Below are 17,021 nucleotides of genomic sequence, written 5' to 3' on the forward strand. Positions count from 1 at the left end.
GCTCTTATTTTTTGAATTTCCAGCTTTTCTGCCCTGCTTTTTCCCCATCTTTGTGGTTTTATCTGCCTCTGGTCTTTGATGATGGTGACGTACTGATGGGGTTTTGGTGTAGGTGTCCTTCCTGTTTGATAGTTTTCCTTCTAACAGTCAGGACCCTCAGCTGTAGGTCTGTTGGAGATTGCTTGAGGTCCACTCCAGACCCTGTTTGCCTGGGTATCAGCAGCAGAGGCTGCAGAAGATAGAATATTTCTGAACAGCGAGTGTACCTGTCTGATTCTTGCTTTGGAAGCTTCCTCTCAGGGGTGTACTCCACCCTGTGAGGTGTGGGGTGTCAGACTGCCCCTAGTGGGGGATGTCTCCCAGTTAGGCTACTCAGGGGTCAGGGACCCACTTGAGCAGGCAGTCTGTCCCTTCTTGGATCTCAACCTCCATGTTGGGAGATCCACTGCTCTCTTCAAAGCTGTCAGACAGAGTCGTTTGTGTCTGCAGAGGTTTCTGCTGGGTTTGTTATTGTTTACTGTGCCCTGTCCCCAGAGGTGGAGTCTACAGAGACAGGCAGGTTTCCTTGAGCTGCTGTGAGCTCCACCCAGTTCGAGCTTCCCAGCAGCTTTGTTTACCTACTTAAGCCTCAGCAATGGCGGGCGCCCCTCCCCCAGCCTCGCTGCTGCCTTGCTGGTAGATCACAGACTGCTGTGCTAGCAATAAGGGAGGCTCCGTGGGTGTGGGACCCTTCTGGCCAGGTGTGGGATATGATCTCCTGGTGTGCCTGTTTGCTTAAAGCGCAGTATTGGGGTGGGAGTTACCCGATTTTCCAGGTGTTGTGTGTCTCAGTTCCCTGGCTAGGAAAAGGGATTCCCTTCCCCCTTGCGCTTCCCAGGTGAGGCAATGCCTCGCCCTGCTTCAGCTCTCGCTGGTCGGGCTGCAGCAGCTGACCAGCACCCATCGTCCGGCACTCCCCAGTGAGATGAACCCAGTACCTCAGTTGAAAATGCAGAAATCACCGGTCTTCTGTGTCGCTCGCGCTGGGAGTTGGAGATGGAGCTGTTCCTATTCGGCTATCTTGCTCCGTGCCCCCGAAAGACTGCTTTTGACAGCACAGGGACACTGCCTGAGGGCATCAGAGGAGGGAACTGAGAGAGGAAGTACAGATGAGGCAGGTCAGTAGGTTTTGTGGGAAGATGGCGGCACCCCTGTGTGATGCTGGTCAAGCTACAAGTGCTTGCACTGAAGAGATGGGGTAATGAGCTGAAGAGGTGGAGAGGGAAGGTATGACGTAGGTGTTTTAGAGATCAAGAAAGTGACATACAGTGTAAGTGGAGTGAGAGCATCAGGTCGTGGGTAGTGCCCATTTGAAACAGATGTGCCATCATGAATTCAAATGTGACTAGTGAGCTAGTTGTGTGTTTTGCTCCAACCATGTTTAGCTGCTTGGAGGAGGCAGAGAGTAAACAAAAATCTGCCTTTAACCAGAAGTTGAGGCTTAGTCAGCTGGGTATGATTAAGGGCGGAAGGGAGTTTGTGCATGATTTTAATATTGTAAGGATGAGCAGTGGAAAAGGCAGTGCCGCGGGATCCCAGTCCACAAGTGGCTAAGTGCAAAGGAGGGTTGAGAGGCATAGTTGGGGTGTCACTTCCTTAGGCTATTAGCACCTGTGCTGGCCAAACCAGGTGTGAGGGGATCACTGGCTTGACCTTTTTACATCACCACCCTGGCAAACGAAAAGACATTGCAACCACTTAGAAATCTACCCAAATTATGCTGCCCAAGTAACTACAGCAAGGAATCTCCTGTCCCCTCTACAGCTAAGACAGGTGGAAAGATCGATGTAGCCCAGACCAGACTCTGTTTCACTGTACAGCAGGAAAGATGTGGCATTCTTTTTAAGGTCATGGAAGCTTCCTAGATCTCCACCTGACACACTCAGCCCAGCCTTGAGTTGAAGAAGTCAGTTCCCCACTCAGGATCCAGTTAGTAAACTTCGTAAGTGGGCAGAGGGCTCCTCAAGAATTATGTACTCTCTGAAGAAGAAAACTATGGAATGCACATATCCTAGCGGGCTGGAACATCATTTGGCCTTTGAAGGCTGCAACACTATTTTAATTGACAAATTTGTAAGGAGCTAGTTGGATTGAGGCATCATTTATTTATGTACTTCTTGTCCAAAATGGGAATTAGTCTGGCTCAGCAGGAAGGAATAGTGGCAGTGTAAGTATGGTACGAGATGCAGTTGTTCAGAGCAAGAGCCGCTGGAATAGGTTCAGCCTTTTGATTTCCAACAACTTGCTTATCCTCTGTGTGCCTTGGCACCCTTTGTGAAATGGAGAGAATTGTAGCGTCTGTCTCAAAGACTTGTGATGATTATGTGTGTTAAGTACTTAGCACTGTGTTTAGCACATATTAAGCTCTGTGCTTAATAGTATTGTTTCTTCAACCTCCTCCCACTCCTCATTATTATCATTATTACTGTTATTTTGACTACCATTGAATTGTTAGTACATGAATATCAAAGTAACTCTGATAAAAGTGCAATTCACTGATGCACATGCATGATCACTCTAGGGGACAGACATATTGACTGAGGGGACTGATCTTCCTGAACGGGGTTTGGGAAGGTTTCTGAGTGTGTAGAGAGAAGAGAATTCTCAAAGAATGGCTCTTGCTAATGAAAGGTGTTATGAACCGAATGTAGCCCCTCCTTCAATTTATATGTTGAAGCCCTAACCCCCATGTGTATTGGAGATTGGTCATTCAAGGAAGTGATTAAAGTGAAGTGAGGTCTTAAGTTTGGAGCCCTGATCTGATAGAACTGAGCTGAAAGTGGCCTTATACAGGAGCAAGAGACACTAGATGTGGCTTGCTCTCTCCACCATGTGAGGACACTGTGAGAAGGCAGCCATCTGCAAACCAGGAAGAGAGCCCTCATCAGAAACGGACACTGTTGGACCTAAACCTGGAGCTTCTTGCCTCCAGAAGGGTGAGAAACTCATCTACTGTTTAAGCCACCCAGTTTATAGCATTTTGTTGTAGCAGCCCCAGCAGAGTAATCCAGGGCTCCCCTCAGTGCCCGTCCCAGGTACTCCGCACCCTCACAAGATGGATGACCAAATAAGGAAAGGAAGGATGTGGTTATGTTGTGTAAATGTCATGTTGGCACTGGAAGAGAGCACTTGCAGATTATCACCTTTAGTATGTCTTAACTGGGTCTGTATTATTAATTGAGTTAATTAATCCCCATCACCCTTACTGACCTGTCATGTTTTGAGAGAGGTGAATTAAGGTCTCCCCATGCTGTGATCTTTATAACCTGCTTTATTCCCTATATTTATGCTTTAGACATTTTGATAGCTTCCTTTGCTAATAAGTTGTGCCCATTTTGCTGCTTTTGCTTTGAATTCAACCTTGCATATTTTTAACATTATGCACCAGCCTTCTTCTCTCTCACTGTCTCCCTTGCATTCTCTCTCACTTTCCTGGCATGTTTTTTGGTTGCTGAAATAAGAGCTTTCTGTCATAGCTCCCTGCAGCTGAGGATCATCATGATATAACTTTAAGCATGTACTTTATGCCACAAAGAGCACAGGTGACCTGAGGAGGTATCTTGGCTCCAGACTCACCAGCTGTGTAACCTTTTCCAGTTACTTAACCCCTTAGCTTCAATTTTGTTTTTGATTTCGTTTGTTTTGAATCTGTGAAATGGAGCAACGTCTGTGTCACAAGTTCACTGTGAGAACTTGTGCGATCACAGATGTAGAGCCCCAGTTTAGTGGTCAATAGTAGCGACTGGTATTGTGTGGTCTTGAGAAAACACCTACCCATCTGGGAAGCATGCATGCCTTTATTATCAGAAATATTACTTTACCTAATTCATTTGCATATATACATTATTTTTACCTATCATCCATCATTAAATAAATTAAGAAAATGTGGGAAATTTGAAATTATATGTCAAATTGGGAGTACTTATAAGAAAAAATAATTGCTTTAAAGAATTCAACAGTTTATAAAATGAAAAGAGACAAAATGTTTTGTCCAGTATCGATTGTGTCATGAATTAACCGAGAACTTTGTAAGTGAAGTGTATTTCCTCCGCACCTCCCACTGCCTTTTCAACTCTAATTATAATCACCCCTCCACCTCCTACCTACTAAACTCTTACTGCACTGAGACTGTTAGCAAGCCCAGGGACAGGTTTCATTCAGTAGATCGAGGGTGAGGCTTAGAAATGGAACAGCCCAGGCTGTGCGCGGTGGCTCATATCTGTCATTCCAGCACTTTGGGAGGCCGAGGCAGGTGAATCACCTGAAGTCAGGAGTTTGAGACCAACCTGGCCAACATGGTGAAACCCTGTCTCTACTAAAAATATAAAAGCCAGGCATGGTGGCACACACCTGTAAACTCAGCTACTCGGGAGGCTGAGGCAGGGGAATCGCTTGAACCTGGGATGGGAAGATTGCAGTGAGCTGAAATTGTGCCATTACACTCCAGCCTGGATAACAAGAGTGAAACTCTGTCCAAAAAAAAAAAGAAATGGAACAGCCCAGACTTCATCACTGTGCAATATAACCATGTAACAAAACTGTACTCATATCCCCTATATTTATACAAAAAAAGAGAAATGTATATTCTTAGAAAGTTCTTCAAATGTTCTTGAAATCCCTGAAATGTTAAGTGCAAAGTATGATGTGTCTCATGTCTCCAGGGAGCTGTAGCTTTCTTTAGATTCTCAAAGGGGTTCTTGACCCCAAAAAGGTTAAGAACACTTGTTATAAGCCACTGGTTTTCCAACTTTACAGCAATCTTAGTAGTTCTAAAGCAGAAGAGAGGAGGGGAGTTCAGTATACCATAAGGTGATATAGTAACTTTGTTTTTAAAAAATTGGTCCAAATACCTGTAATTGGAGATATATGTGTGTGTGTGTCTGTGTATAGTGATATTGTTTCTAAGTAATTTGGTAGTAGTATTATTACCAGAATGAGTATGAGGTATTAAAATAATAGTAAAAATGATTACAAGAGTACTAGCTAAAAATTATTGAATTTACTGTATACCACATCCTGGTATCTTGTGCAACTAGAACTGCTACCCGATTTAGATATATTGTTCCATTTAAACCTCAGAACAACTGTGAGATGAGTTCTGTTATTAACCCCATCATACAGATGAGAAAACTGAGGGTTAACTCTACCAGATGTTTTGACAAAATCACTCAAGGAGTAAGTCGTGAAGCTGTGACTCAAACAAGACTTTGCATTATATAATATTCATTATATTCTTTTTGGCAGTGTTAGAGTAGTATGTCGAACATGACATATTGTAGTATAACAACACTAAAACTAAAAATAATACTAACACGAACTAAAATAACACCAAAATTATTAGCAGATCCATTGTTGTTATTGCTACAAGTTAAGGAAAGGTGCACGTTATATTTTAGTACATATTGTCTAGCAGCAAGCAGATGATGAATAATTACAATATAGCTAGCTCCATTAATGTAACTGTTGCCATCCATTTTGGAGATCTCAATTCATTATGGCATCACTGTTGTGTCTAAAATGATAAAAATAAAATGTTGTTCACATCACTCTTTACCTTGGTATTAGAGAAAGCATATTATAGTGGAGCATAATAATATTCCCGCTAATAATGCAAACAATGTAGATCGCTCTGCACAGCACACTATTCATGTATTATTGCACTTGTCTATATGCATTATATTTTTTGTACTATATTATGGTAAAAAATAATAACATGTTTGATGACAAATACAGACAGCAGAGCATATAATACTGGTATAAATCTATAAATTATAAATATTGGGACTCTTATGTGTATTCAATCAGAAACTAAACTAAAATGCATTATCATTTCAGTATATATTGGAATAGTACCAATTCAGTACATACTTGAGTAGTATCTCTCTTCAGAAAATACTTGCTATGTAAGAATTAGCATGGTTGTGTTAGTATTTTTGCTGAAATTATAGATACGACACACTGGTTATTATATTGGCAGAACTGCTTCCATTTTGAAAGTAAGTATGACGTGGCTTACAGGTAATATCATCACAAATGCTAACATCATAGGACCATCATATAGAATGGTATAGCAAAAGGATTACTTCCACTATCAGAGATGGCATAGAACCTGAGAGATTCCTGTGTGTCTGGCCATTTGCATGTAAAAATGGAGAAGTCTCGGTCCAAAGTCCTACTTTTGAAGAGTAGTGATGCTTCTTTATTTCCCTGTAAAACTGCAGTCACAAAGGTGGTTTCTCAGATCCAATATACACTGCGTATAGACCAGTGGGCTCCATAATTGCACTTCTGTTGTTGCTACTAAAACTACAGGTGGCATTAGCATAGCAGCTGTATTGTTCTCATAACTAGAAGTAAGGTAGGATTCTGTACAAGGGAGGGTGGTGTTATTGTTTAAAAATGTATATGGAATATAATAATGCTATTGCTGCAGAAATAGATGATAGAGTGGCATTGTGGCGCTATGTTGTGGATTGGCAATATTGCTGATCTTTCTGTTAAAACAGTATATGGAATAATACAGTAGTAATGATGGTACAGGTTGAGTATTCCCTGTCAGAAATACTTAGGACCAGAAGTGCTTCAGATTTCACATTTAAAAAAAAAAGTTTTGGAATATGTACATTATACTTACCAGTTCAGCATCCCTATTCCAAAAATCTGAGACCTGAAATGCTCCAATGAGGATTTCCTTTGAGCATCATGACACCACTCAAAATTTTTCAGATTTTGGAGTTTGGATTTTTGGATTTGGAATTCTTAATCTGGACCAGTATTATAGGCAGTACACTTGAATATGGATGAATGGAATTGCTGTTTCCTGAGTCTTTTTTTTTTTTTTCTTCTTTTTTTGAGACGGAGTCTCGCTCTGTCGCCCAGGCTGGAGTGCAGTGGACGGATCTCAGCTCACTGCAAGCTCCACCTCCCGGGTTTACGCCATTCTCCTGCCTCAGCCTCCTGAGTAGCTGGGACTACAGGCGCCCGCCACCAGGCGCGGCTAGTTTTTTTGTATTTTTTAGTAGAGACGGGGTTTCACCATGTTAGCCAGGATGGTCTTGATCTCCTGACCTCGTGATCTGCCCATCTCGGCCTCCCAAAGTGCTGGGATTACAGGCTTGAGCCACCGCCCCCCGCCGCGTTTCCTGAGTCTTGATGATAGCACGTGGCATGAAAAGAAAGTGATGTGGAGAAAGCTGACAGGTGGCTAAGTGAATAGAACACATGTTCTGGGATCAGTAGACGGGCTTCAAATTCTGGCTTTGTCCATCACCGCCTCTGTGACTTGGCCAAGGAGTGTAACCTCTCTGAACCTTAGACCTATCATCTGCAATGCATGCCTTCTCATGGCTTGAGCCAGCTTTGACTGTGAGGAATTACGTCACATAATGATTGTGAAGTGCTTTCCACAGTCAGAACTCAACAAATGCCCTCATCTCTGTCCCGCAGTGACTGCTAGAGCTTGAAGATTGTGTGGCGGCATAACTAAATAGCATGCTCAAGGACAATATTGAATCGTTTCTCAATATAAGGACAATATGACTATAATTTAGGACTCTTCTTGATGCTCTGGCTAGTAGGGGCACATTACGCCATGGGTGACAGTATCTTATTTAAAAGATGTCACTCAAATATTTCTCTCTTTACTAGTTTATCGCTGACCATTTGGAGCTAGGATAATTAAAACATGGGTTGTTTAGTATAGGATCTTGTGGTAGAATTTTTATTAACAAGATTTTGACAACCTACTATAATAGGATATAGCAGTAATATTACACACAATACTATGGTTTAGGACCACACGTTACAGCATAGTCTAAAGAAAGTAAGTGCTTTGAGGTGGCCAATGCTGGCAGAAGCAATGTGATTTTATGCTTCACTTTATTATATATAATTGTGGGAACAGAAATAAGATATTGTACTGAACTGCATTATGTCAACCTATACCTTTTGCCCTACAACTCAAGTAGCAGTAACACTAGCACACTATAGTGAATTATGCTGTTTATATTAAAATTTATATGACTATAAGTCATTAGATTATACTAGGGTACTTCCAGCATTTGAAATAATGCTACTTTTTGTGATGTTAAAGTAAAAATTATAGTCACATTTGTAGTACAGTACTTCCAATATCCATAGTACTGACACTATTCTAGTGTACACATCTGTAATGTTGCAAGGATGTTCCTAACTCATCATATTATGAGAGCTTCAAAAATTGGCAGCAGCGATATTCTAAATCAGGAGATTGACAGATTAGGCCTCACATATCAAATCTGTCCTGCTGCCTCTTTTCTATAGCTCACAGAGTAACAGTGGTGTTTACATTTTTGAATACTTGCAAAAAAAAAAAAAAACCAAAAATCTCAAAGGAATAATAGTTTTGGCATATAAAAATATATGAAATTTGAATTTCAGTGTCCTTAAGTATAGTTTTATTAGAACATAGCTGCTTTGGAGCTGTAATGGCAGAGTTAAATAGTTGCATCAGAGACAAAAAGGCCCACTAAGTCGAAACCAGTTACTCTGGCTTTTTAAGAAAAATGTTTGCTGATCCCTGGTTTAAACAACCCTACATTGCCTGTAATGTGCATATGAGTGGAAAGAATTGTATTTTGAATGTAGTAAAAATGAAGCCATCGTGTCATATTACAATATGCTGTTTCTAATCATAGGCAACACAAGTATTGATATAATCTACTATTTTATATGCCTTTACAATGTCCAAATGCTGCTGAATTATTCCTGAGTCTTGATGATAGCACATCACATGAAAAGAAAGTGATGTGGGGAAAGCTGACAGATGGCTAAGTGAATAGAACACATGCTCTGGGACCATTAGCAGTATATTAGCATTAGTGCATAGTATAATATCCTAAACTAGAAAGTATTGGTATCTTGACTTACTACCTAGAAGAGGGAACTGGTGTCTGATATAAGATGGGACTATTGTACCCAGCTGCATATTGTTATGGTTAAGGGTAAAAGTGTGCAGTAAGGCCCTGTTTCTCACCGGCCCTAGTATCTTTGGGTAACTTGCTTGTTGAGACTGAGTGCATCCAAGATTTAGTGGTCCCAAGATTTACATGAAATGTTGTAAAGGGCTCTGCATAGTACCTTGTAAACAGAAGGTTTTGATAAATAATATCATGTGGATGGTTTATTCATTCATTCAGTGAATGCTTTCTGGGTGTCACTGAAGTTGGGAAGTTACTCCAAGCATTGAGGATACAACAGTCAACACAGATGAGTCCCTGCCACATAAGGTATGAGGAGGGGACTCTGGCAGTAAATGAGAAAATGACAGATCCAAGTGAGTACCGTGGTGTGAATGAAACAGTAGGCAGTGAGAGAGCATTCCTGGGTGTTCGGTGGAAAACTGCTGAGGCCTGGATAACAAGAAGGAGGCTGCCATCTGAATAGTTTAAGATATAATGTAGCTAGATTGCTATTTTATTCAATCTGTAGTTTACTCTCTTACACTATGGAAGAGATTCCCAACATTGATACAGTCAACCTCCACAATTTAGATGTCAGTGGGGATCCTGAAGGTTAATGGCCTCTATTAATTTGTAAAGACAAAATCCCTAATAATCCTTAAGGATTAGAATAGGGTTCCTCAACATTGGCACTGTTGAAATATTTGGCCGAACAATTCTTTGTTGTCGGGGGCTGTCCTGGGCTTTGTAGGATGTTAGCAGCATCCCTGGCCTCTGTCCACTAGATGCCAGTAGCACTGCCCCTTCCCCTACAATGTGTCTTCTGCCATTGCCAAATGACCCCCACGGGGCAATGTTGTCTAGGTCTGTAACCACTGGATTAAGGGAAACGATGCCTGCAAAGTCCCCAGCAGGAATTTTCGTCACTAGAAGCTGCATGTGTGTGACGAAGTCATATTAGTAGAAACGCCCCCAGCTGACTCTCCAGCAGATATGTGCCAATTAGAGACATCTTTGCAAAGCTTCCAAATTGCAGACACTGCAAATGGCCCTCAGGGGTCTGTTAAATTATTATGACCTCCAATATTGATAATAATAAAGCTGTGCTCTTTCTGCCTATAATTTTAATATTTTACTAAACTGTATAGTCTCCTATAACAAGAGCTATATTATTATCCTCTACAGAGCTGTACTGTTCATAATTTAAATAATAATGTACATTTCCTCATCCTAAACTACTTCACACATTAAATAGTTTTTACCAACACCATTGCAATCCTATTTTAGTGTGCTATGTTATTCTAATTCTGTGTTCCTTTCGATACTGCTCATAAAAGGACGGCACATGGAGCTGGCCAGTCTTTAATTTTAGGACACATGGAGGTATCATTGCATTGTCTTGTCTATGCTGCATTTTAGTATTCTACCCTCAATAAATATTGCAACTGTTCTACTATAATTTTATGAATTTTACCTAGTATATACATACAATGAATTTTATAATTATACATGTATATACATACATATATGAAATATTTCTATATTTTAGGAAGAATGTTGCTACACTATGATTAGCTATAGATGCCTTCTGAATCTGTTACAAACTGTATTGAATGTCACAGCCTATAACTTTAGTAACAGTGCTATATAATGCTCTATTACACTATATCACATTAATTAGTGGTAAACTGTACATTTTAATAAAAAGTTCTCTGATAAGTTACCTGTGGATATGTTTGGTATCAGTCATATTAATATTGCATACAGAAATCTCCTACTGCAAATTTTAGCAAGACAACATACTCTAGAATAGCCTAAAGAGAGGGAAGAAACTATGAAATATTTGTAGGGGACAGTGGGACAGAAGTCGACTCAGGAAAGAATATGTCTCAGGGTGCTTACTGGTCTGCCCAGGTATGCTAGGCAGCCCACATGCGCTCAGCAGCTCAGGTAGCCACAAAAGTGCCATTGTGACTTGTGTGTTCTAAGTGAGATATGTGGAGAAATGAAGACAGGGGAGGGCTGCTGGGCAGCAGACAGTGGCCTGGAAGTGGGAGGACAGGAATAGCAGCCGCACTCAGGGAGGTGAGTTGGCAGGCTCGTATTAGAGAGCGGGGGTTGAGGCCAAGCAGTTTGGAGAGACGGCAATAAGACCAGTGGGTAGGAGACGCGGATATGTCATAGTACAAAGTTGTTGGCAATTCATTCATCCATTCAAAGTACTTGATTGGCTGAGTGCCCTGACTCAGAAGCAAAATTGCCTGGTTTCTAATCCCAACTCTGCTCCTTTCCAGCCATGTGACCTTTGGGAGCATTACTTTACCCCTTGTGCCTCCGTTTCTCCATCGGTATAATGAGGATCAGAATCACATCTACTTCCTAAGTGTGCTGTGAAAATCCCATGAGTTAAACAAGGAAGTCACTTCAAATGGCACCAGGCAGAGAGTCAGATCACAGTAAACAGTAGGTGCTAGCTTTGCCATTGTTATTCGTGGTTTTAGTTGTATTATAGGCCAGGCACTGTTCTGGGAGTTGGAGATGAAGTCACGAATGACGGAGGAGTCCCTGACCTTGCGGAGCTGGAATACAGTAGTTGAAACTGAAAATAAAATGATTCCAGATACTGATATAAAGGAAAAGTAAAACCAGAAGAGCGGGGGAGAACAGCAGCTGTACCAGGGGTCTCTGAGGAAGGAATTTTTGAAGGGATCCTGGATGTTGGGAAGGAGCAGCTGCATAAAGACCAGGGTCTAGAGCCCTCCAGGCAGAGGGCACAGGAAGAACAAAAGCCCTGAGTGGGGACCATGCCTGGCATTTTCAAAGGCTTGGAGGCAGAGCCGTGGAGCACAGCGGGTCTGGGACACAGCGGCACAGGATGGCGTGGGAAAGGGAGGAAGAGTCCAGAGCCAAGGCCCTGTAGGCCCCATAGCTCAGTGGATGCAAACCTGGCTTCATATTAACATCACCTGGGGAGTTTTAACAAAAACTGAAATGCCTGGGTTCTGCCCCAGAGTTTTTGTTTGTTTGTTTGAGATGGAGTCTTGCTCTGTCACCCAGGATGGAGTGCAGTGGCACGATCTCGGCTCACTGCAACCTCCTCCTCCCAGGTTCAAGCGATTCTCCCACCTCAGCCTCCCGAGTAGCTGGGACTACAGGCGCCCGCCACCATGCCCAGCTAATTTTTGTATTTTTAGTAGAGACAGGGTTTCACCATATTGGCCAGGCTAGTCTCCAACTCCTGACCTCAGGTGATCTGCCCACCTCAGCCTCCCAAAGTGCTGGGATTACAGGCATGAGCCACCGTGCCCAGCCTGCCCCAGAGATTTTTGAAAGGTCCCTGAGTCATTCAAACACACAGAAGACTTGGAGAACCCCTGCTGTGGACTACAGTAAGGGATGTATGTTTTTGTGTATGCTTTTCTAATTGCACTGGGCAAGGCGAGGATCAGATATTTGTTTCTGAAAAACTACTCTGGTTGTTGTGTGGAGAACCAACCGTGGAGTGGGACTGGGTGGTCGCTGACAGTGGAAGAGAGGATACCAATGAGGACATAGGTCTTCAGAGACCCGGGACAGGGGGTAGTGACTGGGAAGAGGATGGCAGCAGTGCAGGGCTGGGAAAAGTGGTGGTCAGGTTTGGTGTTTGAAGGGCGGAGCTCATGAGACTTGATGCAAGGCGGGCTGTGGGGGAAAGCGCAAATAGGGTGGCCCCAAGGTTTGTGGTTGGAGTTGAGTCAGTGGGAAGAAAAAAGTTTCATGGAGGGAGATCATGAGTTGTGCTTAGGACACATTAAGTTGGAGAAAATTATTCAAGTTCCAAGTAGATAAATAGAATGTCCAGTTGCTTGGAGCTCTTGTGAGAACAGCAAACAGAGGTGCCTGGTGGGTCAGTTACACGAATGTAATCCCTGATAAGGGTATGAGGCACAGTGTGACTCAAGGATGCTATATTTATGCCATAAACAGTTTAACAAAAATGATGTTACTCCATCGTTTAAAATGAGACTGGGAGTGGAATTATACGCAATTATATTACACGTATTTTGCATCATTTGCATTAAATTATGAGCATTATATCATAATATGCTTGACTTATTGTTGCCAGTTTTTAAGAACTGTAATGGGGAATCATAGGCTATGTGATGTTATTTTTGTTAAAATTTAATTAGAATATGATTTCTCTCTCTTATAAATCCCCTAACTTGCTCTTTTTTAAAATCACCTAAATTTTTCTATAAATCACCTAGATCTGTGATAAATTCATCTTTCTTAGTATTAAGCGCAATTTTCCTCTGGCCATCACCTCAGGCATAAATAGAACGTCTTTATACTTGTGACTTTATGGGTTTAGAGTCTTATCATTCCAGTTTAATAAATTGTGGCTCCTTATCTGATATCAATATATCAGTATAAATGTAATATATCTTTATATTTGTATGAGCAACAAATGAATTTATTCATTTACCAAGTGCACAGAGTGAATAATATCAACTGTCACAATTCTATAGCCCCATGGCTGTTGAAAGTTTGGCAAGTTTGCCTGTTACAGTATTGTTACGTTGAGAACAAACAGCACTGGAGGCATAGTAATTTTAAAAGTTACAACAATGTTGTGGAATCCTTTTAGTATAAAGCAGTACAGTGACATCAGTTTTTCTAAACTATCAAGAGGATAATGTGCCCCTTTTTAAAAGAGTTTAAGTAGGATTCTCTGGATAACTTTTAGATGTCTGTCCTATAAAGTAAGGCATTCTCTACTCTGCCTAGGCATGGACATTATTCCACTTTATTTAGTAACAATGATCCAATGAAATCTGTTTTCTTTGGGTCAAGAGCCAGTGTTTAGAAATGCTTACATGTCTGGGTAGTTTCATCTCTTATAATACTTGAGATCTAATTTCATATCTTGTTTATGGGGAAAGCCAGAAGCCAAATTTATAATCATTGTTCTTTTCCTCCTTCAAGTCTCCTCAGACCAAATTCCTAGGATTTATGACTTATTTCTATTCCCAAATAATTCACCACTTGAATATGATGAAAGCTTGTGTTCGCATCCAAATTATGATTTTCATTGAAGTTTAGTTCAACAAAATTCAGGGTTCTATGTAATAAACTCTTCCCATGTAGATGATATTTTGATTTACTTCTATAAATATTTTTATAACTGAGAGTGAAGCATCTAAACAATTGTTAAATATGTGCCTAGAATCTGCTTTAGAACAAAGGCTCTGCCAACAGCCATCATTTCCTGGTTTCTAGAATGGGGACCTTTTTCCCATGCATTGTTTTCAGTTGGTATTCTTAGCAATAAAGTGATGATCAAATCCAAACATGGAGATTATGATTTTCATATACTTTATTTAAAAAGTACACAGTTTTAAATTGGTTTCAATAGGTTTCAAGCAGAAGGGACACTGCCTATCACTTGCAGTCCCATTTCTGATGAAGGGTGATTATCATGTGGCAAACTCACATTTGCATGACTGGCAAAGTAAAAAGATAACTTTTTGTCAACATATCTTAAGAGTTTATATCACGCACAGTTTAAAATCATGAGGAGATGCTGATGGTTGGACTATATTCATGTCTCGTATGTTGCACCATATTTTGGTTCACAGTTTATCCATGATTTAGCATGCCAAGAGAACATCTCAGTCAGTGTCACCTTGAGAAGAGCATCAAAAGCAGAGGGAGCAGAAGAAGGACTGTCTGGGCCCGGAGACTCGGCGCACTCCCACACTCCCTTGCATTCTCCTACAGGGAAAGGCAGGGGTTGGTTAGACGCAAATGGACTCCAGGACACCTTCAACTTTCCAACCATGTGGATTCCCCAGACCTCTCTCCCATCTCTAATGTAAGAACAAAGTCTTCTGGGACCTAGATGATGTGCGGATTCAGTTTACTGAAAAGGATTATTTTCTCATGAGTAAACTTTTCAGCTGTAGTTCTTTGACCAGTGTGAGACTCTCATGGTGATTCTGATGGGAAAAGGAAACAGGAACAGTTCTCAGACTTACCTCAGGATGGAAGCCATGACAAGATTCCGGGCGCCTTCTGATCTTCTGGGCCTTTAGACGTTCACACTTAAGGGATTCATTATGTTGACTGTAGTTAAGGCATGTTTCCAAGGATTGCTTTTTTCTACTCTGCATTTCAGAGGTCAAAACTTGGTAATGACAACTCTCTTAACTACTCTCTCTCTCCAACAGTGGAAAGGATGTAATTTTCCTTCTCTAATATTTCTCCCCCAGGTTTCCTTACTATTGATCCCCCTTACTGGTTTCCGTGGTAGTGACTGGACCTGCACACAAAAGGATATACCTGATTTCAATGGGCGCCATGGTGATGGGGGCCACAGATTCACAGAGGCAGCTGCTGTCCACCACCACCATGAACAGGTTGCTGCTTGGGATTTGCTGGATGACAAAGGACCTGTTGGAACAAGAGGTAGTGAGACACTCATTTACTATCCGTCAATTAAAGAGTCATGAGGAAGACTTCTCTCCTGGGTGGTAGCAACTACCATATTTTGTAAAGCAAATTTTGGAGACTGTTTTACTACTAATGTTACCTTTCTCCATGAGGCTCTTCACTTATAAATACCTAGCTTCACTAGGAAAACAATAGCTATAATGACATGCAGCTCATACAACTCACCTTGGAAAGACTGAAATGCTGTATGTACAAAACACAAGAGTCACAGTTGGTTGAATCACCTGTTCCCAAAGTTTAAGAGGTGAGACTTTCAAAGACTAATTTCCTTCTCCCAGAGCCTAAACATTACCCCAAGTTACATTTGATGTTCCTCTAAGTGGCATTTTCTCTCCTCCTTCCCCCAAGGATAGAGTGAAACTATGTCATACCAATGGCAAAGGAGGTAGTGAACTTCTTAGAGCCTTCCTTATACTGCTTTGCACAATGTCTGCCCAGTATACAGGAACAGTGTTTTGAATGAGATTAATGCTAGTCATTTATGAGGTCCCACACTTCCCAGAGCACAAGTTCTGTAAGAACCAAGGCTGTATAGCTGCTCTGACCTTCTGATCCATCAGTAAAGTTAGTCCAACTTAAGCAAGCTTGGCAGTGCCTCCTTCTCACACTGCCCAACGTGGTGAAGTGACAAAGACACTATAAAATAATCCTTTAACACAAAACAATACTGACTTTTTGGAGGAACAAAAGAGGGATCAAAATCTCATATTCTTCCAGAACCAACAGATTAGCTAAATAATTTTAACTCCATGCTTATAACCCCTATCACATAACTTTTCATAATATTTCATTAAATTCAGTTTAATAGATTTTTAACTTAACAAATGGACATTAACAAAATTGTCAGTCTCTCCAAAGGTTTTATCTTCATTTGCCTTTCTTGCAATAAATTTGTTCCATTCTTTTGAGTATATCACCATGGTGAACTAAAATCATGCAATGAAGAAAAGTTCTTCTGCTTTATGGGACGTTATAAAGAAGGGAAAGGAACTCCCCCTTTTTAAACCTGTTGTCACCTCCTATGTTGAATGATCCATGAATGCCTCTGAGACTGCAACACAATTGACTTCTTTTCTATAAATGCCCAATGCCCATCTAATATCACACAGTTATGTTCATTTTCTTCATCTGTAGTAGGGAACAGGGCTTGCCACTGTACAAAGATGTTTCCTCAATGCCTTAACCACTATCCACACTGGGACACCTACTCTCTGCCCTTCCCACTCTTGTCTAGAACTACATCTGGCTTCAGAGAAATATTCAATCTTGCTGACTGTTTTGCTAATTAATTCCATCTATATTTATATCTATCTATATCTATATCTGCTTTATCTTCCCTCTTTAACACTAGACTCTCGCCTATGCAAGAATGTTACTCCAGCAATTGGCCTCTTCTGAATGGATTTTGCCCATCAACATAAATATATTCTACCTGAGATATCTCTCTTCAGAGAGCCCATAATTTCTACCTTGGAGGTGGCAGGTTAATAGAGTCTCAAAGAAAACCACAAAACCAAGATCACAAAACACTCAGAAGAACAAATGGCTGAC

The 17,021-nt window shown here is 41.2% G+C and overlaps 1 protein-coding gene across 2 annotated transcripts in view; it reads right to left on the reverse strand.

Moving 5' to 3' along the window:
• Nucleotides 1-14,316: 14,316 nt before the first annotated feature.
• Nucleotides 14,317-17,021, reverse strand: part of CACNA2D3 (calcium voltage-gated channel auxiliary subunit alpha2delta 3) — a 930,450-nt gene continuing 927,745 nt past the window's right edge. For both annotated transcript variants that reach the window (XM_025377234.1, XM_025377233.1), the window contains 3 exons: nucleotides 15,298-15,410; nucleotides 14,996-15,078; nucleotides 14,317-14,732 (listed from right to left, as the gene is read on the reverse strand). In XM_025377234.1, the coding sequence (XP_025233019.1) occupies nucleotides 14,640-14,732; nucleotides 14,996-15,078; nucleotides 15,298-15,410 (289 nt within the window). In that variant the 3' untranslated portion in view covers nucleotides 14,317-14,639. The remainder of the gene's footprint in view (nucleotides 14,733-14,995; nucleotides 15,079-15,297; nucleotides 15,411-17,021) is intronic.

The sequence above is a fragment of the Theropithecus gelada genome, chromosome 2, assembly GCF_003255815.1.
Source record: "Theropithecus gelada isolate Dixy chromosome 2, Tgel_1.0, whole genome shotgun sequence".
NCBI classification, from domain to species: domain Eukaryota; kingdom Metazoa; phylum Chordata; class Mammalia; order Primates; family Cercopithecidae; genus Theropithecus; species Theropithecus gelada.